We start from the raw sequence: 26594 nt of genomic DNA, 5'->3' as shown, positions 1-26594 counted from the left end.
TGGCAATTCCTCAAGGATCTAGAACTAGATGTACCATATGACCCAGCCATCCCACTACTGGGTATATACCCAAAGGATTATAAATCATGCTGCTATAAAGACACATGCACACGTATGTTTATTGTGGCACTATTCACAATAGCAAAGACTTGGAATCAACCCAAATGTCCATCTGTGACAGACTGGATTAAGAAAATATGGCACATATACACCATGGAATACTATGCAGCCATAAAAAAGGATGAGTTGGAGCTCTTTGTAGGGACATGGATGCAGCTGGAAACCATCATTCTCAGCAAACTATCGCAAAAACAGAAAACCAAACACCGCATGTTCTCACTCATAGGTGGGAACTGAACAATGAGATCACTTGGACTCGGGAAGGGGAACATCACACACTGGGGCCTATCACGGGGAGGGGGGAGGGGGGAGGGATCGCATTGGGAGTTATACCTGATGTAAATGACGAGTTGATGGGTGCTGACGAGTTGATGGGTGCAGCACACCAACATGGCATAGGTATACATATGTAACAAACCTGCACATTATGCACATGTACCCTAGAACTTAAAGTATAATAAAATAAAATAAAATGTCCATGTTACCCAATGTAATCTACAGATACAATGCATTGCCTATCAAACTCCCAGTAACTGATTATTATAGAAATAGAAAAAACAGTTCTAAAATGCATATGAAACCAAAAAGAATCTGGAATGTTCAGAATAATATCGACAGAGAACAAAGCTGAAGGCACCACAGTTCCTGATTTCAAAACATTTTGTAAGCTACAGAAATTAAAACAGTATGGTACTGGTGTAAAGATATGCCAGGGTAAAGACACCTTGGTGTGAAGACAGACATACACACCAATGGAACACCTAGAAAAACACTCACACATATACAGTCAATTGATCTTTGGCAAAGGTTCCAAGAATACACAGTGGGGAAAGGTGCTGGGAAAACTGGATATCCACATGTGAAAGAATAAAATTGCTATCAAAATTTCACCACATATGAAAATTAACTCAAAATGGATTATAGACTTAAATGTAAGACCTGAAACTATAAAACTCCAACTGGAAAATACAGGGGCAAAGCTTCCTAATATTGATTTGGCAATGATTTCTTATCTGTAACACCAAAAGCACAAGCAACAAAGGCAAAAATAGACAAGTAGGACACTATCAAAGTAAAGAGTCTGCACAGCGAAGGAAACAACAAAAATGAGTGAACTTTGAGGCCATTATGCTGAGCAAAATAAGTCAGAAATAAGGACAAGTACTACGTGATTCCACGTATATGAGGTATCTAGACTAGTCAAGTACACAGAAGCAGACAGTAGAATGGAGGCTGCCTGAGGTTGGTGGGGAGAGAGAAATCGTGCTTGCCATTCAAGGAGTCTAGTTTCAGTTACACAAGATGGTAAATTGTAGAGACCTACTGCACAGCACTGCTAGTATAGTTAACAATGCTGTATAGAACACTTCAAATTTGGTTGAGATGGTGGATCTCATGCTAAATTGTCTTACCACAATAAAAAATGAAAATAAAAAGAGGAAGGGAAATAACAAAGAGGGAATTAGAGAGGAGATTAGCTCTAAGATCCTTCTCAGCTCAGTCTAGGTCTAAATTTGAAATATTTTCTTAATTCTGCAAATGCAGAATTGGTTCCACCAACCTTGGTTCTGTGGTATAGGGATTACGTTCCCAATTCTTTTGTAGAGATGTTTAATATCACATAGTTTTCCTCCTCTTTAGGTAAAGTGCAGATTGAAGAAATAAAATGACAATACTGCAAATACTGTTTAAAAACCAATTATTAAACATTTGAGTGTCTGCTGTGTGCTAAGCACTGTAAAAAAGGAGGACTTCATACAACTTAATTAGGAAAAGAAAGCATTATTATATAAAATGATTCTACCATAATAAAATAACAATACATATAAAATATTTTTAAAACCCAGTTCCCCATATGTATTATTTACAGAATTGGGGGAGGTTCTCTTAGTTCTTAAAATATCTTACAACTATAATCAGTAGAAACTCAGAGGCAAATTAATAATTTGGTAAATTCTTGAGACTCTGGCCCCTTGGGATTTCTATCCTTGGTTATACCTACCAATTTGCTTCATGCATAGTAGGTATTCAATAAATATTTATTGAATGAATGAATTAAAATTGAGGAGATATACAAACTTTAGAAGGGCTACTGAACAAGCCACATAAGGATTATTTTTTTAATAAACAGAAAAAGACAGCTAAGAGTTACAGATTCCTGATATGGCAAGTAAAGGTTATGGACAACAAACACATTTCCAATCATCTTTTATTCCAACAAATTGGCTTATGGGATAAAACAGGTCATAAATTGGTCTTAAACATTCAGTCATTGGCCTTAGAGCATTTGCCTCCTGAAAGGATATCAGATCTTGGAACAATACACCCCTGCCTAAGATATATGACCTGAAATATTAGAAGTCCTGGTAATACATTTAGACTAGGCTTCCACCCAAAAAGTAAAAGGAAGGCAACTGCAAACTCTTAAGCATCTGTTCCAAAATGTGCAATCTCCTTTAATGAAACAAAAAGACCATCTCATACAAATGACATGAGTAGTCATACCCACTCTGAACTTGTATATCTTTCTTTTAAACAAAAATTCAAACATTTCCAAGGAAAACAAGGGTGATAACGTATAACACCAGATGAAGAATAACAGATAAAGCCTGCTTTGGGGCTCACTTGAGCTGAAAGTTCTAAAACCTCTTAAAACAAGTCCTGTGAACCTTAATTGATGTTATGATAGAGATGAGATGTCTTTGAAAGAAAAAAACAAACATTTGTTTTAGAAGCAAAATCTTACCATTGAAAATTTTCTTTTGGTATATATTATTATACAGTATGGAAATAAGATGCTAACTAAAGCCTATATTAGTGTATCAATATTTTCATGGCAGAATATCTGTGTTTGCAATTAAAAATCAGAGAAGTCAGCTTACTTTCTCTTAGCACATTTATTATGAAATGAGACTTGTAGAATGATCTTTCCTATTCCTGTGGACTAAGACTCCTTGGGGCTATTTATTTTAATTTTTCTGTGTTTATGTTGACACCATTCTGGCAGCCACATGCCTTTGGAATAATACTATAATCTTACTTGTTTTAGGCACCCCTCATGTGACTTTTATTTCTTGCTCATCTAATAATCGTATTTACCTCAAAAACTTTTAAATTCAATTTTAAGATTTAACTCAAAATATATTAACGTTTTAACAATTCTGCCATCCTTCGTAAGATCAGTTTTTGCTATTTGGATAGATATGAAACAGTCAAACCCATCATTGAATCAGTTAAGATTTAGCATAATATTTGTATTCTGACTGTATTAATTAATTATGCTCTTAATGCAATATTGATGTAATATTAATCTATACTATTAGCTAGATAAATTTGGCATTTCAGAAAGTATAAAAAGTCTCAGAAGACCTTTAAATCTTCTTTAGTCACCAGTGCAAAGGTTCACATCACACCTAAGAGCTGCCAGCTATCTGACTCGCTGCCATCTCAAATGAGCTGCAGTTTCCTCCTTTGAGCCTGGTCTTGGCATTGACTTAATACAATGAGACAGACAATGTTACACACCAGATTGAGTGTCTTATGCATTTGGAACTTCTTATGAGCAAAGCTAAATTAGCTGGCTGAAGACAAACCTAGAGCTCTGAAAGATAGATCTTTAGTATCCAGTATTTTTTAAAAAGCTAGACAAATGAGTTCACTATAAGTATTATTTCAGAGTATTTAGTAGGAGGGTTGAGGAACTGGAGAGAGGAGCAGCTTCTCAAGGTAGCTAGTACTTCATTTGAAGTAAAATAAATGTCCATCATCAAGCACCAGTAGGTATAGTCTCTTTTCTAATTGATGAAAAATAAAAACAGATATTATATTCTACTTAGTGATACTAGATTAGTAAAAGTTACATTATAAGAGTTACTCAATGAAACCTCATATAATCTTACAAGCATTAGTAAAGGTGGGAGACAATGTTCATACACTGTCTTTCTTTGTTGTGCAAACCAGTGTTGCAGATAAAGGCAATGATCAGTGTTCCAATATCATAAACCTGGAAAATCAAGCACTGCCTACTTTCTGCAAGCCTCAGAGAAAGGGTAGGGGAGAAACCAAGGAAAGAATTCTGCTCAGTATGTTCCTGGGTCAGAACCTTTTCTCCAGTATCAAGTACTGCTTGTTGAGAATGAAGGCATTTATATTTAACATATGCCTATGTTTTCATTCTGCTTTGTCTCCATTGAATTTTTTTCTATAACCTTCAAAAGATCACTCAGAGAGGATGTTCTGTACTCAGAGGGTAAACCAAGTCTCCTCACAAGCTCCTAATCCATCAGGGAAAAAAATTAACTCCAGAAATTGAGTAGTTGTCATTTACTCCATAAAATCTGAGTAATCTAGCTTCCTTTACAGTTCTGTCATATTGGGAAGAGAATAATCATTAGCTGATAGACTTGAAAAAATAATCAGACCTGAGAATGATCTAAGAGGTCATATTACCAGAGTTGGAAAATTGGCCTGGCAAGTTAATTTACCTGGTAGATGGGATTTATTTGGATTCAATATGAATGCTACTACCTCAATTCCAGTTACCTACTAGGCCTCTAAGGATATATACATTCATAACCTCTGATCTTTCCCTATTGGGAAGGTATATAAGGTGACTGAACTGAATTTAGATGCATAAATTTGGAGTGGAGAAATGAGACAGAACCCAGTAAGTTCATTATCCCATTAAAAATGAGTAAGAAAGCCATAGAAGACTATTCATGGTAGACTGAAGAATAGTCCCAATTTTTCACTCTCTCTCTAACTCATGCTTCCACATGTAACATTTTGGATCTCCCATTCTGACTCTGGACTTGGTGGGTGGCTTAGTTTGCCTGATAAGATACTAGCAAATACGGTACAGAAGCTGGAAACAGGCTTTGCACTGGGAATAGCTCTCTCTTACACCTCTGCTGTTACTATAAGAACTTGCCTAGGCTAGCCTGCCAGAGGATAAGGAACTTGTGGAGCAGAATTGGGTTTCCCATGTTGGCTCAGATGAAGCCAGTCTAGATCAGCCAACATCCAGCCAACACTAGATATGTGATGAAGACCATCCAAGTCCATCAGAGCCACCTAGCCAAGTAATAATTCTGTATCTGATATTCTAGTGAGGATTAGTGGTTGTTATGTAGCATTACTGTGGCACTGAATAATTGCTACACCAATTAGAGTTTCCATTAGAGTAAGGAACTAAGGAGAGTATACTAATAAATTCTTGCTGGTACTAGAATAGATAGAATCAGTTGTTTTAGGAAAAAAACTTGAAAACTTTAAAAATCAAACTGATTTGAAGTCTTGAGGCTGAGCACATATCTCAGAACATATTTATTTCTAAATTATAAGAGTCAAAATACATTCTAAATTCAGCCTAAGGACTGATTTAGGGCCATACTTAAGCAATGACTTAATTACAGTTATGTATGAATGAGAAAAATGTTAGAATGTATTTCATTCATATTATATTTTATTTTTATAAGTATGCTTATTTAATATTTCTTATTGCTTAAAGTTATCTATTTTAATGAAAATTAAAATTTTTATACATGACTGCAACTGAAAAGTTTAATCAATGCTAGGTATCTCCATGAACTTTGATAGCTGAAACCTAGCTTTTTGAAACATGAGGCTGTAACTTAGGAATTTCTGTTAATAGTGAAAGATCTTGATTGCAAATAAAAATTATCAAGAAAACAAACAGCTTCTTAGGTGCTTGACAAGTTAAAAGATAATGAAGACAACTATGCTTCCATCCAAGATCCTGAGCAGATGCATTCAAACTATATAGGGAGGAGAATATAAATCACCTAAAATGAAATCATCCAAACTGTCTGATTCCCTTCAGATACCAAAGGGGACTTGCTCCACACTTTCATTACACATAAAAAAGGAGAAAACACAGGGCTAAAATCCTATTAATAAAACTTGTGAAGTGATACAGAATAGCAGAAAGAGAAAGCCAGGGACACACAAACGTATGAGAATCTCTGATTCCAAACATAATAATCCCACGGTAAAGAAAACGGATTTTTTTTTTTTTTTTTTTGAGACAGAGTTTCACTCTTGACACCCAGGCTGGAGTGCGGTGATGCGATCTTGGCTCACTGCAACCTCCGCCTCTGGGGTTCAAGCGACTCTTCTGCCTCAGCCTCCCCAGTAGCTGGAATTACAAGCATCCGCCACCACGCCCAGCTATTTTTTGTATTTTTAGTAGAGACAGGGTTTCTCCATATTGGCCAGGTTTATCTTGAACTCTTGACCTCAGGTAATCCACCCGCCTTGGCCTCCCAAAGTACTGGGATTACAGGCGTGAGCCACTGTGCCTGGCCAAACTGAATTTTGATTGAGGACCAGTGACACTTAGGATAAGGTCTCCCCTGGGTAAGTGGGTCTGACCAGTATCCACAAAGGGCCGCTGCCAGGTTAAGTTCTCTGCAACAGAAGCTTTCAGACTCTTTTGAAATGATACATATTTTCTGTCACAGCTCAGCACACACACAAACGCATGCGTGGGGTGGAGGGTTTGTATGTGTATATGCATGCCTTGTTTTGAAAAATGCAACATACACAAAGGTCTTGAATCAAAGCAGGAACTATCCAAATGGTTCAATAATAGCATATTCTGTTGTGCCTTCTAGAAAATAAGTGTATACTTGCCATAAAAGCTAAAGTATTGGGTTAGTGAATTGAAGGTAATAGCAAAAACTGCAATTACTTTTGCACCAACTTAATAGTTTAAAAGTCAGCATTATAACATCTATGAACATTCAATGGGTTACATACTTTTTTGGTATTATTATAAAGGTATTTACTTAGTCACTGTAGATCTTTAAATTGTCCTTGGAGATGCAGATTTTCTACAATCAACACACCCCCAAAGACAGTAACTCAGTCTTAGTTTTGCTCCTTTCAAAATCTGTAGCTGTAAGATTTAACTCATTAGGGCACAGAGGTAATATGATAATGTGGTCATATCATGAGCTGCTTGTCTCCAGAAAGCCCACTAGAATCTTAGACTGAACAGCTAAATCAACCTCTATGTTGTTTGTCTTACAAGGATCAGAATTAATACAGTTTAGCCTAACAATACAAATCCTATTGAAGAATGATGTCAAAATATATGACAGGGCATATATAAATAGTTATTTCACAATTAAAAATATATATTACATTTCTGTCCAGATTGTGCCAGAGTTTAATGATGATGACAAGTTTTTGACTTGCTAAAGAATTACTAGAATTTAACAGTATAGAACATACCCATGTGTATAATGTATCAGTCCATACTAAGCACTGGTTTTTAAGAAACTAATATTTCTTTATATTCTTGTTGGATTTGGAAATGCCTTCTATTTGGAGACATGTTTTCTTCTTCAATTTCCTAAAGAATGGGTAGTGTACCTCTGCCCCATTTTTTAAACTTCTTGTTCAGCCTTGTATGACATTACTGAATATATATGTTTGTAATACTTGAAAGTAAAATAGGGACATATCTTCTATATGTTTATAATTTCAGCATTTATATTCTACTTTTCTAATGCTTTAGAAGTAGAAGACAACTGATATCTTTTGTAGTTTCATAATAGAGCCCTAACACCTAGAGCTTTAACTTACTAGGTGGCAAAATTGTTTTTATTTTTAATTCCACATGGCATCAATATTTGATTAGTTGCTGAGTAACAGAATTTTGTGATTTTAATGTACTCCCTAAATTGCTTCTCAGTCTCTCACTCAGTAAAAGATCCTACCGCAATCTAACATACATATCACTGAGACAATATGAAAATTCCCCTTTGTTCCTTATTAGTTTTGTGAGACACATGTTTTGGCTCATCTCTAAAAAATATTCAAGGATGCTAATTTGAGAAAACTAGGTAACAGGAACATTCTAAATTTATACTTTTTGGCTTTACTGATGTATGAATATTACCAGTTACATTATCACCCTGTAGCAGCATATATTGCAGATTTAGGAAGTTTTGTATATTCGAGATTAAGAGAGCAAGTGAATAATAAGGAGCAAAAGTCTAGTCTTTCTTATCAGCTTAAGGTTCTTGCTGATTCGAAGCTGGCCTCAAAAATAGACAAACAAACTTGCTGGTAGATATAATCACATTGACCCATTTTTAGTGCACACCTCAATGCCACAGTGGCCAAATATCAGAACTGATCTGGTGTCTTGTTGGATATATCTCAGGTTATAACATTTCCAGTGAGACCTGCCTGGAGCCAAAATGGTCTTTTGTGATTCAATGAAGAACCATCTACTGGGCTTCTGATATCTGTTAGACCCTATGCAGGCCTTGGGGAGACAGAAAGGAATAAGGCTCAGATGCTGATTTCAAGAAATTCTCACTCTTATTAAAGTAAGTTGACATTTTTTCTGAACCTCTGTCTCACCACTTTCTGCTATTTGTTTATGAAATGTCTAGAATTCTTTTTCTGTTTCCTGTTTTATAATATAGTATGTACAGTAATTTTGATCAAACCTCCTACTTGCTATACATAACACTTTTCAGAGTCAAATAAAATCTTTCATTAAAAATATTACCATAGTACTTTATATTTTACAGTTTGGAGACAGATCTAGTCACAGACCACACAGCTCAAGGAGTTTTAAATTATTATTACTCTAAGTAAAAATTTCCATTCTAAGGCCTCAGGCCCTTTCCTTTTAGCTTAAATGTCATTAGCCACCCCCATGTCTACCTTATTCATCCCTCTCACTATTCCTGACCCAATTCCCACTGAAGCGTCTATTTTTCCGAACTTCCTTATATCCAAAATTCATCATTCATTGAACTGAATGACTTTAAGAAAATTCTGGCTATTAGGACATCTACAAAGATAAACCAATATATTACTCACTTGCAAAGTACTTGGTAATACTAAAAATCCAGCATAAACCCAATATGCTACTAACACCAATATTGTACAATATATTATAGAGCTAACAATTCCAGAACCATTCCTAACAATAAATTCTCCTTCCAGTCCTAACATGAAAACAGATAACATGTGCTTGGTAAAGATGATAAGTTCTCTATTGCTTATCATCTGATAAGAGTATATAAAGACCTGGCTGGAGATGGACATAAGTACACAAGTAAAAACACGTAAGAACACAAATTTAATTATTTGTACGTTCCTTTAATTATTTTCTTTTATCTGGATCTGTAAGCAACAAAATATTCTCCATTAAACCCAATCACGAAAGTACGCCTCAAACCTGCTACCTCTGGTTCTCACAAAGACCCCCAACAGGTGCAGGACTTACTTGCTGCTCAGGCAGCGTCTCAGAGAGTAGGAGGCCCCTCCCCCGCAGGTGCGTGAGCACTCACTCCATGGGCCCCAGGCATCCCATAGGCCGTCCCGGTCCTCCTCGGAGCGTGCGGTCCTGGAACTCTGTGAGAAACAAAAGAATGGTCAGCATCATATCCCCATGGAACCCTGAAACAAGTGTCCTAAAATGTGACTGGCCTGTACGTGTGTACATGGTGGCCTTGCCAGGAATGAAAACGTGCAATCAGATTCTCGGATTCTTTTCCATTTCATACTGCCTATATGTTCAGGGAGAGGGATATTTAAATTTAAGGACCCTGGGCAATGACTGAAGTGGGCACGAGGTTGTACAAATGGAACAAATGGAAAAGGAAGCCAGAAACAGGAATTTAGGTTAGAAGACAATCAATTGCATTGAAGTCACAATTCTGCTCAGGGTTCATGAGTGTATTCTTCATCTCTTTGTGAAGGGAAAGAAGCTGCTCTCAGAAGTGTTTCTGTCCTGAGAAGCTTGGCATGTGCATACTAAACTGCTTCCCAAAATCTAACAATATTTTATACCATTGACAACTTTTTAATAAAGCAACTGCATTCCTAGTTTTCAGATTTGTTCATTGGAATAACTATACAAATAACTTTAGTAATGCAGGGATTGCCTCTTGACAAATAGACTTGCTGGTTATTTACAGGCTTTCTAGGAAAATTTCCACACACTGTAAGAATACTTGTGGCTATGTACAGGTCTCAACGCTGTGCTTCACATTCAAGAAAAAGATAAAATTTGTGCTATAGTTAAGAGAACAGGCTCTGGAGTTACAGATTATCTGAGTTTGGGTACAGATTCTATTTTTTATTATGAGTCCTTGAACAAGTAACTTGCCACCTTCCTATGTTCCAATTTCCCTTTTTACAAAGTGGGGATAACATTATAACCATGCTACTGCACACACACACACACACACACAAACACACACACGCACACACATATTATATAGGAAGATTAGCAAAATGAACTTAGCTCACCCAGAACTAGTGCCAGAGCAGAGCACTAATTTTTATTTTGTAGCAATGGGATCCTAAATCAGTTGCTATGGGGTTCGGTTGTTAAACTGACTACTCCTTTGAACTTTTAAAACCTGTACAAATTAAATCAGAAACTTGGCCTTACAATGTTACACAAATGGTTTTCCAACTGGTGCATGCTATACTTAGCTTCCTGAATCATTTGAAAGGGAGATGAGATAGCACAGTGATTAGGAGCAGGAACTGTGGATCTACTCAGCCTGGGATGCAATAGTGGCTTCAGAGCTTCCTAGCTCTATAAACTTGGGCACATACACAATCTCATATGCTTCTGTTTTCTTATCATAAAATGGAGATAATAAAGATATTACAACAATGAAGGAATCAATGGATCTTTGTGAGCAGTAAAAGAGTTGATATATAAAAAGCACATAAAGTGGAAATAACCCAAATGTCCATGAGTGGATGAATATGTAAACAAAATGTGATAAATACATACAATGGAATACTATTCAGCCTTAAAAAGGAAGAAAATTTAGATGCAGGTTCAACAGGAATGAAACTTAAAGACATGACACTAAGTGAAATAAGTCAGACACAAAAGAACAAATATTGCATGATTCCACTTACTGAGGTACCTAGAATAGTCAAATTCATAGATATAGAAATGTCTGTGTCTGTGTCTAGAATGGGGGATGCTGGGAGAGAGGGGAATGGGGAGTTGTTTTATGGATACAGAGTTTCAGTTAGGGAAGATGAAAAAGTTCTGGAGATGGATGGTAGTGATGATTAGAAAACAATGTGAATGTATTTAATGTCACTGAACTATATACTTAAAAATAGTTAAAATGTTAAATTTTGTATTAGTACATTTCACTACCACAAAAACAAATATACACATACATTTTTAAAAGTACATAGGGCCTAAATAATAAGCACTACATTGTATAAGCATTTGTTGCTATTATTATTTAACATTATTTATTACTTATTATTAATATGTATAAACATATATGGGCTCTGAAAGTTTACAGGAGGTACACTGGTAAGGCACCAGGCTTTTTGCTGTTGAGTTTAGTTGAGACACTGTACTTGTAAGGTATCATCTCCCTGAAATCCCTGACTTTCCCACAGTATGACCTTGCAGCCACTTGTCATATTGCATCTGCTTGGTGATGTAATCTGCCAGCAGTTTTATGTTCCTATAAAATGTGGCAAAGCCTGGGTAACGGAGCCACATTGGTAACCCCAAAATGTGTACTTTTGAAAGGAAGAATTTATTGAGCTCCAAAGCCTGGTTTTTAGGATTTTTAAAATCAATCCTTAATCACTGCAATATGAGGTGCTCTGTTTTCAGAACTCAAAACAGTGAGAGAGAAAAGACTCTTTGCCAATGATGCATACATACCCAAATTTCTTCTCCATGGCCCATTAAATTCATCTCTCAGATTTTTAAAAGTTAATTGTATATCTTCTAACTCTTTGTTTGCCGCATGTGAATAGAAGATAGGATTGCTGACTGCTGAGAGAGGTACAGGATTTTCCTGAAGCAGTTTCTATTTCTGTGACAAATACACATTTGTGCAATGCAATTTCTCTCATTTTACTCAAATTCAATATGACTTTGATGAAACCAGTATCACAAATGTTAAGATTAATACAGTAATTGAAATGAGTGATTACAAACTTTGATGCTATCCATTACTACAACTGCAAAAACAAAACAAAACCAAACAAAACAAAATCCACATGCAGCATTCACAGGCAAACTGCATTTTCATATGAGATAAGAACACTCCAATGTCAAATCTTGGGGAGTTTCCCTCTGGCTGTTCTCTGGGTAAGATATTTGGTAAATAATGTATGGTTGTGATTTTGTTTTTCTAGAAAAACAAGTTGTTTCAAACTCTGTGCTAAACTTCCTTGATATTTTTCAAGTGCCTTGTTTGAAGAAGTACTAAAAGCTTCAATGGCGAGGTTTCACTGCTAAGCATCTTATCTCATCACATATTACACGTTTCAGCACTACACATAGTAAGTGCCCACGATGTCTCTGAATGAGATCTCATGCAAACCCAGAAGCAAGTTATAGGTCTATTTCACAAAGCCGAACAAACTCCAAGTTTTCTTTTAACAAGTAGAATAAACATAATTCATTCCAATGGAATCCATATTTAATGTTGGAGAAAGTAATTTTCTGCTTTTAACTGTGCCAGACATTTACATCTATAACCAGCAATGACTTTTTAGAGATGCCTTTCTGATTATTTAAAATCTAGAAGTATTTGCTTATTGCAGTTTTTAAGACTTTCTTCATTGTGTCTGGCCCTGGTAGAACACATATTTACTTCTCTTCTACATTTTTTTTTTTGAGACAGTGTCTTGCTTTGTTTCCCAGGCTGGAGTGCAGTGACATGATCATTGCAGCCTTGACCTCCTGGGTTCAAGGGATCCTCCTGCCTCAGCCTCTTGAGTAGCTGGGACCGTAGGTGCTTGCCACCACACCAAGCTAATTTTTGTATTTTTCATAGAAACGAGGTTTTGCTATGTTGCCCAAGCTGGTCTTGAACTCCTGAGCTCAAGCTATCCAGCCACCTTGGCCTCTCAAAGTGCTGACATTACAGGCATGAGCCATCACGCTCGGCCCCATTACTCTTTTACTTTTGAATGTACAGTCCTTTTAACTTTACAGCAGCAATTTTCTAAAGGGTAAACTTTGAATTGCATCTAGCAGGGGAAATAGAGGCAGAAGAAAAATAAAGAGCAGATAATGGGTTGCTTAAAAGTAATGCTGATTGCTTCTGAAATAAAAAAATCTAAGCTTTTCTATACAGGCCAGCCAATGTTCTTCAATTTGACTTTCATCAGATAAATGTAATATTGTAATTCAGTGTCTCAAAAGGAAGGTTATGGGTGCTATTGAACACAGTGATCAAAAGATTATCCCTGACCCCACTGCTGGAAATTTCAGTAGCAATGTCATGTGAGATGATAGTCTTTAGCTATTAATATCAGTGACAAAGAACTAAAGAACAATCATTAAGTTCTTTATGTAAGGCAATGTTTCACTAGTAGGAGATTTATCATAAAAAGTCTAGAGTGCATCTCATATTGAACTTGAGGGAAAAGGCCATTATAAAGCCCTTTCTTATTACAGCAACTATTTTACTTTATAGGCATTGGATGAGTGAGAATGGACAACTGGCAGCTGTTTTGATCTAGCATTTGAGAAATCCACTGAGAGAAGAAGTGCCTGAGTTTTGGCCCTATAATTTTATGAAAATTGACTAGGCCCCTTGAGTTATTGAATTTAGAAACAGTTCAGCCATTTTTAGATCTTTGGTGCCACATTTTGACCTTTAAATGTAGTGTTGATTAAGACTCCTAAATCAACTGCTATCTTCTCAGAAACTCAGCAATCAACCCCCCAACTCCACTGATCCATTGTTCCTGGCCAGTCAAGACGTTCTTAGCCTCAGTAAATGCCAATTGCATGGAATACAGATTGTGGTCACAGATCATTATATGCATTCTACAAACACTAGAAGAGCTCTCCTACATCTATCAACCTCAGAATAGTGTCATTTTGTTGCCATTACTGGCTTATCTAAACGTGGTTTTCATCTGATAGTTTTGTGGTTAATTCCAGAGCCAATTGCAGCAACAAAATCTCAGGTGAACAGCTCCAAGCCTGACAGCTACAAGTAGTTAAACAATTTGAGTAATCACACAAAGCAATATTTTCCCTGCAGCTCTCTGCCCAATAGACACTTCACCTTAGAATGACCTCCTATGTACCACTTATCCATAGCCTCTTTCATTGGAACCTGCACAGGTTATCAAATACATGAAAGATGTAAGATGAAGCAGAAATTAGCAGTGAAAGACTAGAGTTATATTTGCTCAGAGACACATATATACAGGGTAGTTGGAAAATATTTTTTCCAAATGTTAAAACAAGAGGTCAAGCTATATAAAATTAAATGAAAAAAAAAAAGTAGGTGCTGAGGAAATGCTTGATAGTTTTTTTTTTTGTAAAATTGAAGTCATGTAACAGCTGAAGTTATAGTATAAGAGAAGTGTTTTTCAGATGTCAACAGATCCTCAGAAGTTAACAAAAAGGCTATGAGACAAGGCAAAGAATGGCGCTTACAATTCTAAGAACATCAAGAAGGTACCTGAACCTCTGGTTTTCCACTTCCAGACAGACAGTATTTAGCTTAAGCTATCTGGAGCTGTGTATGTGGCTGTATCAAATGGATGTCACACAGTTCTGTATTAAAAAGAGGGGCAACTCCTCCATTGATGAGAGAACCATTTTTCCTGTGGTCTGCCCACGCAAAGTGGAGCAATCTATACACAGAAACATCCTGGCCATGTCTGCAGCTTTGGAAACAAATCTGCAGATTCCATTTTTAGCTGCCCCACCCACATCAGGTCTCTATAAATCTTATCTAATCCTTGGCTTCTTTAACAAGTTGGAATACTGGTTCTGCCGCCAACTGTACGTGGTAGGGGTTGTGATTCCCTGCTCCTGAGAGCTCACAGACATTAAGCAGTAACTGGGCTCTTGTAAAAGTCCATTAGCTTTTTGATGTACTTTCTTAAAGAGTGTAGTGTGTGGATACTGAGGCATGCGCCTTCCCAGATGATATTTGCTGCTGGCTTGCTTAGGAAATTTGGATCATCTGGTTCTTATCACAGCTGCACTGTTGGGAGATATGATGAACTGCCAGTGACACAGTGCATGGTCTTTCAGAGGCCACTGCATGAAGCCTGTCCCTTGCTACTGAAGAGAAAAGTCAATTCTGTAACAGGGTGTAAAAGCTATACAGGCCAAGGAGGACTTTTGGGTACCTGTCTCCCTTTTGCTTTCTCAGCATCTATGCACACATTCCAGTGCACTTTTGCACATTTCTGTTAAGGCACCTAACTGCACCTACGCCTAAAGAGTTGATGGTGAGGGAAAACTGGGGTCTCTTAAGTACCTACATGCCAGGAAGCATGCCAAGATTTAGACAAATGATTGTATTTAATCCTCACAATTACCCAGGTCAGGTAAGAATTTTTTTTCCTTATTCTAGAAATAAGAAAATTGAGGCTGTGAGATTGAACAACCTGTATCATGCTGCAGGAGAAAGAGCACAGACTTTAGAGTGAGACGGACTTTCCTAGTCATATACTGGTAAACTTGACTTAGACATGTTGTCAGATTTCATTTAGCCAGAGTTTCTTCGTGTGTAAAATGGGAACATTGGCCGGGCATGGTGGCTCACGCCAGCACTTTGACAGTCCGAGGTGGGCGGATCAGCTGAGGTCAGGAGTTTGAGATCAGCCTGATCAACATGGTGAAACCCCATCTCTACTAAAAATACAAAATTAGCCGGGCGTGGTGGCACTTGCCTGTAATCCCAGCTACTTGGGAGGCTGGGGCATAAGAATCGTTTGAATCCAGGAGGTGGAGGTTGCAGTGAGCTGAGATTGGGCCAATGCACTCCAGCCTGGGCAACGACAGTAAAACCCCATCTCAAAAAAAAGAAAAAGGAAACATTGATACCTCTCATAATATGGTGATTAACAGAGAGAACACATGGGAAATACCTAGCGTCGTTTCTGGAATATTAGTGTCAATTATTTTATCTCTCCCTGCTCCCACCCCCATACCACAAATGCATGAACACACTCATGTCACATAGCTAACATCTGGTAAAGCCAGGTTTTATGTCTATATCTATCTTTTGTTTCGTTTTGTTTTTGTTGTGTGTGTGTGTGTGTGTTTTTTTTTTTTTTTTCTGTCTAGCTGCATATTTTGACCTTTCCTTTTCAAAGAGTATTTATCAGTATGTTAATTTACTATAAAATGACAATGAACTGTGTTGCTTTTCTTCTAAAAAATTATTTTGTTCTCAGAATTCCTTCTCAACCTGGGATAACAATTTGGAGATGAAATTAAAGCAGCTTCATCACTTTTAGGAAACAAAATCTGACTCTGTTCAATGTCAAATATTTCTGTAAGGTTTTCATTTCAGAACTATGGTAACTTGATTTTATTTTGTATTCTATCCAAGGTCAAGCCTGGATTATAGCTCATCTAGAAAACTGCTGAGAAACCTCTGGGCATTTTGGAAAGCGTCAACGGAACACATTTCACAGCCAGTTGAATTAAAATCAATAATTGCCAATATGAACAAAGATTAGTATTCAGGAAATTTTCCACAGACCATTAAATATTTTGAATCAGCTTATCTCAAGGGAAGGCATAGATAAAATATTTGATCACTGTCAGTTTCTATTACTTTAAAAGCACAAATTTAGCAAATGTAAACACTATAACTGCTTTGTCATAAGACTGAGAGAATATTAATATAAACATTATAATGCATTTTTTTCTGATGGAGATTTCAAACACTTTTAATTTGCAAGACTTAAGGAGATTTTCTACTAGAAATAGCCTGTCAGTCTGGTTCTCTTTTTCCATGATAATAATCTGCTTTATAACAACTATAATAGCTGAACTTCTAGACCTAGGGAGTGCTCAATTAGGAGTAGAAGGCTGAAGCTGGTAATTCATGTATTTTACAAAGGAAAAGTGGACAACAGGAGAACTGTATCCTGTAGAAACTATAGTCATTTTCAGAAATTCATTTATTTCATGTTTTTGAAGGAAGTCATCACCTTCCTGGCCCCTGGACTGTAGGGATATTTTAAACCCTGATACGATTTCACCTCAGGTGTGAAACAGCCATTTTACCTGGAGTTCTAAAAATGAAGCAACTGTTCCTGGTTGCTGTTGTTGTTTTTTGTTTTCTTCTTTTTCCTGTACTTAGAAAGGAAAACAAATCTCCAGTGGAAAATAATATGTAGGCCCAACACCAAGGAAAACAATGAAGAGTCACCCCCCAGGGCTTCCACACCCTCCACTCCCCGAAACAGGCATGTTTGAAACACCCCCTCCCACGAAATTCCTTCTCTGCTCTTTTTGTGAATTCCTGACTTCCTGGTGAGCCAGTTAGAAGTTTTAGTTTCCATTTCCATCTAATCTAACTAGAGCTCCATCCAAACTGTGACTCCAATCAGCCATAGATACTTTCTGCAGCGCTGGCAAATTTAGCTGAAATGAATTTACAAAACATCTGTAGAACTAAGGAAACATCTGAGGCTCTGGAAAGCACATGTTGGGGTTTGGAATCATAGAGAAAGAATTCCTGTTGGAGAAAAATCTCATTTTGTGATTTGCTGAGGAAACTGGAACGTTAATAGATTAATATGGCTTAGGGTTTGATGGGCAAAAAAACCCAAATTATAACTGATAATAGGGAAGCTGCATGAAATGACTAGCTAACTTCATGTCACTCTCAAACAAGTCAGCTTTTGGTTTTGGTAGAACTTTCTCTCTTCTTTGGTTGACTATTGTGCCATCTGAGCCAAGAAAAAAATGTGGTGTAATAGTTCTGAATTAAGTTCCATGAGATCCTGGATGTGATTTAGGTTCTATTCCTATGCTTATAATTGGATGCACTCTCTCTTAAATACCATCTAGATATTGTAGGATGTATGGGATTGAAATTTAAAACATTCTCCCTGGCTTAATATTATGCTTTCTTCTTTTTTACATTCTTGTTTCTACTTTTGCTTAAGTTCAGTTCTCCTTACTCAGAAAAAGTAGAATGATAAGCTCTTAGTATTGTAATATTCTCTTTAACCTGAAGTTACGTGGTGTCTCATTATGTAGTATCAGTTTACAAAGAATCAGTATAGAATAAATTAAAACTAGACTTTGTAGCTCTTTGGGATTATCGTTCTGTATAACAATTATCTTCCCAAATAGACTGGAAGCTCTTTAAAGGCAGGGGTGATGCTTTCTATTTTTGAGTTATCTACAGTTATTGAAATAATTATTAAGAATATCATTTTGAAGAAAATGTGAGACTTCAACAAATATTTAATCAATGATGAAATGCCTGGAAGTATGTTTTGTTTTAAATGTTTACATATTTGTCATTTATCTCTCAAAAAGGTACGTACAGCATAGAGTAAGCATAAGGTGGGGTAGAAAGCAAGAGCATGAGAAATATCTAGTCGCTTAAAATTGCCAAGTGATTTCCATTTTGGGGACTTTCTTCTGTTCTCCAACTCAAATATGTATCACTCCGCCACCTTCACACACACACTAGGAGACGAATTCCATCAAAAACTTTGCGCCTGCAACTTAGATGACTTTGTTCTAAAAAGCAGTTGCTCTCTCAATTACCATATCTTTGTACCTTTAATAGATAACATTTTCCTCTAACTTAACCTGTAGCTGTAACTACAGGCAGCAGCTTGGATATTTGGAACACTTTGGCAAATTTTGCCGTTTTGGGAGTAGGTTGATTTTGAGGTTCTGGTCATAATTTCCCATTATGAATGTAAAGCAAACCAACCTAGTCTCTTAGCAATCCAGGAGATGCTCTGGGACTGGGAAACCATGTAAGGTAGAGATGGCAACCAACAAGTTAATCACTACTATACTCAGGTTTACTATTTTCAACAGCACCTTATTTGATTTTGTGTCCATAAGCAATGATTAGCCTCAGAGGTCACTACCCTACCTCATAGCCCTCTGCCTCTTGGCTTTTGAGGGACCTGTTGCTTTCACATGAATGTGAAGTTTCTAATCCTGCATGCTTATGTGTTCATTTCTGCTCATTCCCTGAGTCCTGCTTGAGTCAGCAACAGCTTTAGAGGATTTACAGTTTAGTGGGGAAGATTAAGATAACAACAAAATATTTAACTGCTCAACATCATTTGTAATTAATCAGACATCAAGTCTTATCAATTCCATTTCTGAAATGCCTCTCTCTTCCATTCTCACCCCGTCCAATCTTACTTTCACTGACATAATTCTGGTACTACCATTCATGTCTGGCACTTTGCAATCGACTTCCCATCTGGTGTTTTCGACCTCCAGCCTCTCTTCCCACCAATCTGTCCTCTTCATCATTGCCAGTTATCTTGCTAGAATACAAAGCTCAACTGTTCACTCCTTGCTAGGAGATTTTCTATGGCTCCACTGCCTAAAGCTGGTGGGACCTAGTAGTATTAATAAATTCCAGGTGGGCTGTGAACTCTCAGAAACTCTATGCCACATTTTGAGCATATGTGTGTTATCATACTTCTGGAGAGAGAATTTATAGCTTTTATCAAATTCTTCAAAAAAGGTGAAGAGCCATTGGATATAGGGTAAAGCCTAAGTTATTAGCATAGCATACAAGACCCTTCATAAACTGGCCCTAAATCAACGTTCTAGATTCATTCCTGCTTTTCGTGATCATACATGGCCTCTGCACTCCAATAATGGGTCATGATTCTCAGTCACACAGGTGCTGTGAGGACATCTAGTAATCGGGTCATGATCTTGGTAGTACCTAGATTCCCCTCCTCACCATCTTGCTCACATCTTTTTATTTCATTCGACTTGTGTACTTCTGCTCCTGCTTTAAGATGCAATGCCACTGCCATCGTCTAGTAAAATTTTATCTTATCTCTAGGTAGAATCAATCACTGCTTGGCCTGTTTTTCTTTTCTTTTTTTTTCTTTTCTTTTTTTGAGATAGTCTGTCACCCAGACTAGAGTGCAGTAGTGTGATCTCAGCTCAATGCAACCTCCACCTCCTGGATTCAAGTGATTCCCCTGTCTCAGCCTCCTGAGTAGCTGGGACTACAGGCACCCGCCACCATGCCTGGCTAATTTTTGTATTTTTAGTGGAGACAGGGTTTCACCATGTTGGCCAGGCTGGTCTTGGACTCCTGACCTCAGGTGATCTGCCCACCTCTGTCTCCCAAAGTGCTAGGGTTACAGGCGTGAGCCACTGCCCGGCCATCCTGTGTGTTTTGAGCATATTGCTAGGACTTGATACAAATGGCTGTTTTAGCATTTGTCAGCCACCCAGTATAGTTACTTGTTTACACATCTATCCCCAGAAGTGGACTGTGTGCTTCTTAAGGGCTGTGACAAAGAGGAATATGCCTCTGAATATGCCTAGTACTTTGTGGAACACCAGATACGTAATCGATCTCAGTGAATATTCGTTAAATGAACGATTAACACAAGGCAGGCTAGGATAAGTTGCAGTTGAATGTCTAATTCATAACAGCTGTCAGCTTTCACTCTTGTCCGTATACATTCAAATTATCTAAAGGCAGAGGGAAAAATACATGCAGAAACTGCAGATAAGCAAGGGAATATAAGAGGACAAAAATGAATCTGAACCATGGGGCACAAAAGGATCACATTTCTGCTTATTCACATGTCTTTTTATGCCAACTCTAAATTTACCCAAAATGTGTAAAGCTGAAAGATGATTAACCTGTCACATCTTGGCTTAATCTAGCTTTATCCAAGTACTAGATCCTTGTTTGCCAAAGGGACCTTGTCACTGAGTAAACAATTTTCATCCCTCTGCAGCACTTGGGAAGCTGTGCTTTTGAAGATGAGTGTGCTGGGATTAGAAGGAGAACTGGGAATGAGAATGAAGAGAGGTGGGTGAGGAAGTCCTGACTTAATTAAAAGCATAGGCCTCTACCAATTAAAAAGAAGTAAAGAATACTTATTAAATCATATTTCAATGAGTGTAAAAATTAGTACAATATATAGATAACCACAGATCACAGAAAGATGTAAAGTTGAGCAGAATTAATCAGGAAAAATAACTTGATAGAAGCAAATCTGGGCACACATTTTAAAGTCAGAGTTTTGGACTCGGGAGAATATATTTCCATTAGATTATCTGTAAAACTAAATCTTGCAATTCAAATAATAGAGCTCTCATGTTAAAATAAATTTATAGAGGCAAAATATCAATACAATGTTCTTGAAGCTAGGGACTAGGTGATATTCAGCTTAACCCCTAATGTCTAACACAAGGCTTGATACAGAGTTTAATGTTCAATGGTTGTTTACTGTTCAGCTGAGTTTTTGGTGAGCACTTTTAATTTTAAAATGTTTCAGAGTATACATACATAATATTGATAGCAAAAACTTCTCAACAGGGACACAGTCTAGGCAACAGGATTTGGCCACTGTGGTGTTTTTGTTATATCTTGACTTTGCTGCTGTTGTATTTTAGGCAACTTAGTTCTCTCTTAGGTTAGTTGCTTCCACAAAAAAGAATTTCGACTAGATAATTTCTAAGACACCTCTAGCTACAAAAATGTCTATGATTCTAAATTAGTCTATTTCGTTTAAGCACATTTACAAATCAATTTTCTAATTTGTAAAATGGAATGTGAGCATTTGTTCTATATAACTCAGAGTTATTTTTTTCAATAGAAGTGCTAATATATGAAAAAACGTTGTGCAGTGCAATTAATAAATGAAATCCAAGTAGAGGCAGTCCTACAGCTTCAGTCCTAAGAATTGTTTTGTTACAAAGCAACTCTTGAAACAGACAATCTCTGCTGGGACTTTCTTTCTTTACTAATACAATTTTCTGCATCCAGAACCGATGGCAGATCCCAAAGTGACTTCTGAATAATAAAAGAAATGCTAAATTATAATCTGTACTTTTTATTAATGAGTTTACTCTTTAATACATGGAAAAGCAATAAATGTTTGTAAGCAAAAGTCTTCCAAATGATGAGATAAAAGTCAGCTTTATTTGATGGTTTTCAGTTTCTGTATTGACTTAATTCCTAGCCAAGTGTTAAGGAATGATGTTTTTTTCTTCCTGTGATGTTTGTATTATAATGGGCTATATCAATAATCTTCATGACATACTTTGTTTTGTACCAAAACAGAAACTCTGTTATTGTGCTTCCCTACTGTATAACTTAGAGTGTTTTTTTAAAAATGCTTTCCTACATATTAAGTCCTTTATCAATAATAAATGAGAGTCAGTTACTATTGTCTTGGTATAGCTTTTGCTGTAACTACATCAATCAGGCCATGCATTCTCTAGTTAAATAGGTATTTATTTCAAAAACATGGTATTCTACAATTTTTTCTTTAAAATCTTGTCCAGAGTAGATTGTAGTATAAGTGCCCTATTTAAAATAACTTTCTAAAAGAACCTGTCCTTCCCAGGCCATTATAATTTGTCATCATTATCTATAAATAGTACAGCTCTACTTGTATTAAAATGGGAAATAATCATGGTGATTAGAGACAAATATAGCAGTCTTCTCTTCCTATCTTCCAGTCAAGTTCAACAGAAATCTTTACGTTTTGGGGCTGGCTAAATTCTGTGCACTGTTGGCATTTTAAAACTGAAAAATATCATCCAGATATTGTATATATGGGAAGGACTACCATCTTCTAATTTATAAATTAAATGATCACGTTAAGGAGCCATTTGCAAAATGACTTACTAAGTGTTTATTATTAATAGTACATGTAACAGGAAATGATTTTTTGTGATTCTTGTGAGCCCTCTCTGGCTCTCAATGCTTGCAAAGTAGAAGCAAACTTTGAGAGTTTATAAAGCTTAATTGTGCTTTCTCAATGTGTAAGCATTTTCAGCCTGTTACCTTTTTGTTTCCAGCAAGAAGAGTTCTTTTTCCTTCCACATCATTCAATATTGTTTAATAGAGAAATAATATTTAAATTGCATTAACATGCTTAGCAATGTGAAAAGTTAATAGATTAATGTCTCAAGCAGTGTTAGAATTACCAAAATGTCTCAGGAATATATTGAAATGGATCCTGGCCACAGACAATATCAAGATTGCTGAGGCACACCACAGGCATCTTTTTTAAAGCCTGTTTTGTAATAAGCAGAGAAAGTGAAGGTGCTAAATCATGGTTTACTACCCCATTTGCCTCACAGCCTCTCTGTCTCTGGTGCTGGGCCTCAGAAATCAATTTCACACACGGCTGCTATCAGCATTCTTTGAGCTATTAAGACGAAAGCACTTTCTCTTCTTTTTATTAAAACCAAGCTCCCTTTTATCACATAGCTCCTGCTCCATGTTTTCCTGCCTTTACACTCCACTTTGTCAGTGGTGAGGTCTAACTTGTCTCCTGCCTGCCTTCCTTTCAGTTCTAAACTTCTTGAAAGGCTAACCCATGTTCACTGCACCCACTTCCCCAATACCCCCGAATTCTCTAGTGCTTTGTAATCTGGCTTCTGCCCACCGCTTGGTTGACGTGGCTCCTCTGAAATTCACCAGCATCCTGTAATTCACCACATCCTATGATGACCTTCTCTCTCTCTCTTTTTTTTTTTTTTGTTTTTTTGAGACGGAGTCTTGCTCTGCCGCCCAGGCTGGAGTTTGCAGTGGCAGATCTCAGCTCACTGCCAAGCTCCGCCTCCCTGAGTTCACGCCTGATTTCCCTGTCTCAGGCCTCCGAGTAAGTGGGACTACAGGCTGCCCGCCTCGGATCGCCCGGCATAGTAGTTTTTTGTATTTTTTCAGCTGAGAGACGGGGTTTCACCGTATTAGCCAGGATCGGGTCTCGATCTCGCTGACCTCATTGATCCGCCCCCGTCTCGGCCCCTCCCAAAGTGCTGGCGATTACAGCTTGAGCCACCGCGCCCGGCCGACCTTCTCTCACATCTTGCTGTGGAATATGCTCCCCTGGCTTCTTTGGCAGCGAGTTCTCCCCCGTTTAGTCCTCTGCCTTTTCTTACTCATCTGGACTAGCAAATGCTGTCATCCCCAAGGTTCTTTCCTCAGGCCCCTGTTCTCTCTGTGCTCCGATTGATCTTACCCACTTTCCTCACTTGACCAGTCTTCTCCTTGCAGATGATTTACAAATCTACATCTCTTCTAGTCTCTAGGATTCTAGTTCCACTTACCTGAATGCCATGTTGATACTTTAAACTCAGCACATCCAAAACCAAGCCTAGTATTTGCAGCCCCAGTCTTTAAGCAGTCCTTCCCCCTAGCACATTGATGAACATACAGACGCTGCTATACAACAATTCCCCTTTCTCCAGCCTCCTCTGTCTTCCTCCTCATCCCCTTCACCTACCCCTTCTCCCTCCCTCCAATCAATTGCCCGTGCCACCTATTCTGCTTCTGCTGTGTAGCTTCCTTCTGTTCCCTCTCTCTTCTAGAGCCCCCATTCAGACTCTTCTTGCTGTGGTCTTCTATGTGATACACAAGTGGGACCCCAGTCTGCTTCCAGCTCTGGCCAGGCCAGTTCCTTCGTGGCATGGGTCTCAGTGTGCCAGGACATATACAGTAAAACAGTTGAACGTAAGGTAGGAATGATGGTTTGGGATTGGTCCTTGAGTAGACTCCAGACAGCTGGAGCAAGTGAAGGCTTTTGAGCACGAGATGACTGAGGTTTTACAGTTTTCAAAGTAGTTACGCATACTTATTTGATCCTCATAATACTCCTATGAGGCACTGAAGGTTTATGGGCATTTTAGGGAAAAAGGGGAACTGATGGTTGCTGTTAAAGATAGGAGAGAAAGCCAGGTTACCATCATTTCCTCAACAGATGAGAGAAATTTAGGATCTCTTTATGTCTAATTAAGTGGGATATAGATGGGTAAGTCAGTCATTCAGAAAAGAATTAAATTTAGCAGTCTGAGGAGAGCAGTGGGAAATATGACCAAATACGTAATCTCACACAATGGCCATCTAGAAAAAGAAAAATAAAGAAAATAAAAGATGAGATGACTAGTCTGTGTGGGAGACTGAATGCTCTCAGCGTATGTTTTATTTTGTCCCTTCAAATCGGGATCAGGAAGGTTTTAATTTCTTCTATCTTTTACGAAACGATTTAACATGTTCATAGCTCCTACTTTTGAATGAAAAGTGTATACATTGAAGTGGCTGGTGGATTATACTTCAAATGACACGACATCCTGGTAACTGGAGGATTTCTGAATCTCTGTGCATGCTATGTAACAGGATCGGATGATCATCTTCACATTAGGCACCAGAATCCTTCCTCTCACATGCTTACTTACAATTTACAAAGTGCATTCACGTTGACTACAGGAGTTTCTGGAATCAGTATATCACCCCTGTTTTAGGGACAAGGGACTGCTAAGTTTTTGATTTTCACAGGGAGGAAGAGAGTTTATAAAGCATCTTCAAATGTAAGAGATAGATCCCCTAACAGTTAAGAGGTTTTTGGAACCCTTTAAATATTCAATTAGATCAGTGATTGTCAACTCTGTCTATACATTCAAATTACCTGGGAAAATTGCCAATGTCTGGGCCTCTCCCCAGACCAACCGTATCAGAATCTCTTCTGGGGGTGGAGGCTGCCAGCCACCCAGATATTTTGTTTGGAATTCCTGAGGTGATTTTTACGCAGAAGAGGGTTGAGAACCCTAAATTAGACAAGCATTTATGGGGGAATTCACTGGATGACTTTCTTGAACCAACTTTTATCTTTACTCTGTCTTAGACTTACTGGCTTCAGTGGGCTCCAGACCCCACAAATTCAAAAGCAATCTTAGTTTTTCCTCTCCGTCCCTTTCTTTGAGATTGCATGGAAGACCGTAGTCACGAGGCGAAACTATCAGCTGCTGTGAATCCAGGGAAAGACAAGAGGTTGATTTCTGGAATGAGGTAGGGAAATGTCAGCCTTGCAGGGAGAGAGTAATAATTGCTGATGTTTATTGGGTACCTGTTACCTCTGTGGGGTACTGTGCTGAGTAGGTTGCATGACTTGTTTTATTAAACTTCATAATGATCCTTTGAGGTACATGCCATTGTTGATCCCTGTTTTACAGGCAAGGAAACTGGGGCACAGAAAATGACAGAAAGGTTACACCGGTGGAACCAGGGTTGAAATCCAGGCAGTCCATCTCTTAACCACTATTCCTGTGGTTATCAAACGTTGGTGTGTATCAGACTTACCTAGAAAGCTAATAAAATACCCAGAGGTCTATACTCATTGAAGTAGGAGGGGCCAGAGACTTCATAATTTTAACAAGTGTCCAGCTGATTTGGCTACTGACCAAATGTGGGAAGCTACTGAATTATGGTATACTTGCTTCCAGATAAGGAAATAGGCACCCCTAGATTAAGAAGAAAGGAGGTCCTGGGCAGATGGTTTTGATCTTGGTAAGGAACAGAACAGATCTAGGGTGAGACCAACATACAGACCCTCTCCAGGGCCTCAGATTGGGGAGATCAGTAAATAAAGGCAGGAATAATCCACAGCAGAGGACAGGGAATGAGAGGGTTCCATAATCATATTTCTGCATCTGAATCTTAAGCCTAGCT

General features: G+C 37.8%; 1 protein-coding gene across 3 annotated transcripts in view; it reads right to left on the bottom strand.

The window, feature by feature from the left end:
* The window catches only part of ADAMTSL1 (ADAMTS like 1), a 984547-nt gene that overhangs the window by 394533 nt on the left and 563420 nt on the right, over window positions 1-26594 (bottom strand). For all 3 annotated transcript variants that reach the window (XM_017890111.1, XM_017890108.1, XM_017890110.1), the window contains one exon: window positions 9395-9522. In XM_017890111.1, the coding sequence (XP_017745600.1) occupies window positions 9395-9522 (128 nt within the window). The remainder of the gene's footprint in view (window positions 1-9394; window positions 9523-26594) is intronic.

The sequence above is a fragment of the Rhinopithecus bieti genome, unplaced genomic scaffold (genome assembly GCF_001698545.2).
Source record: "Rhinopithecus bieti isolate Rb0 unplaced genomic scaffold, ASM169854v2 scaffold_17667, whole genome shotgun sequence".
Lineage (NCBI taxonomy): Eukaryota > Metazoa > Chordata > Mammalia > Primates > Cercopithecidae > Rhinopithecus > Rhinopithecus bieti.
The sequence above is the reverse complement of the archived record's forward strand: the minus strand, read 5'-3'. Positions and strand labels throughout refer to the sequence as shown.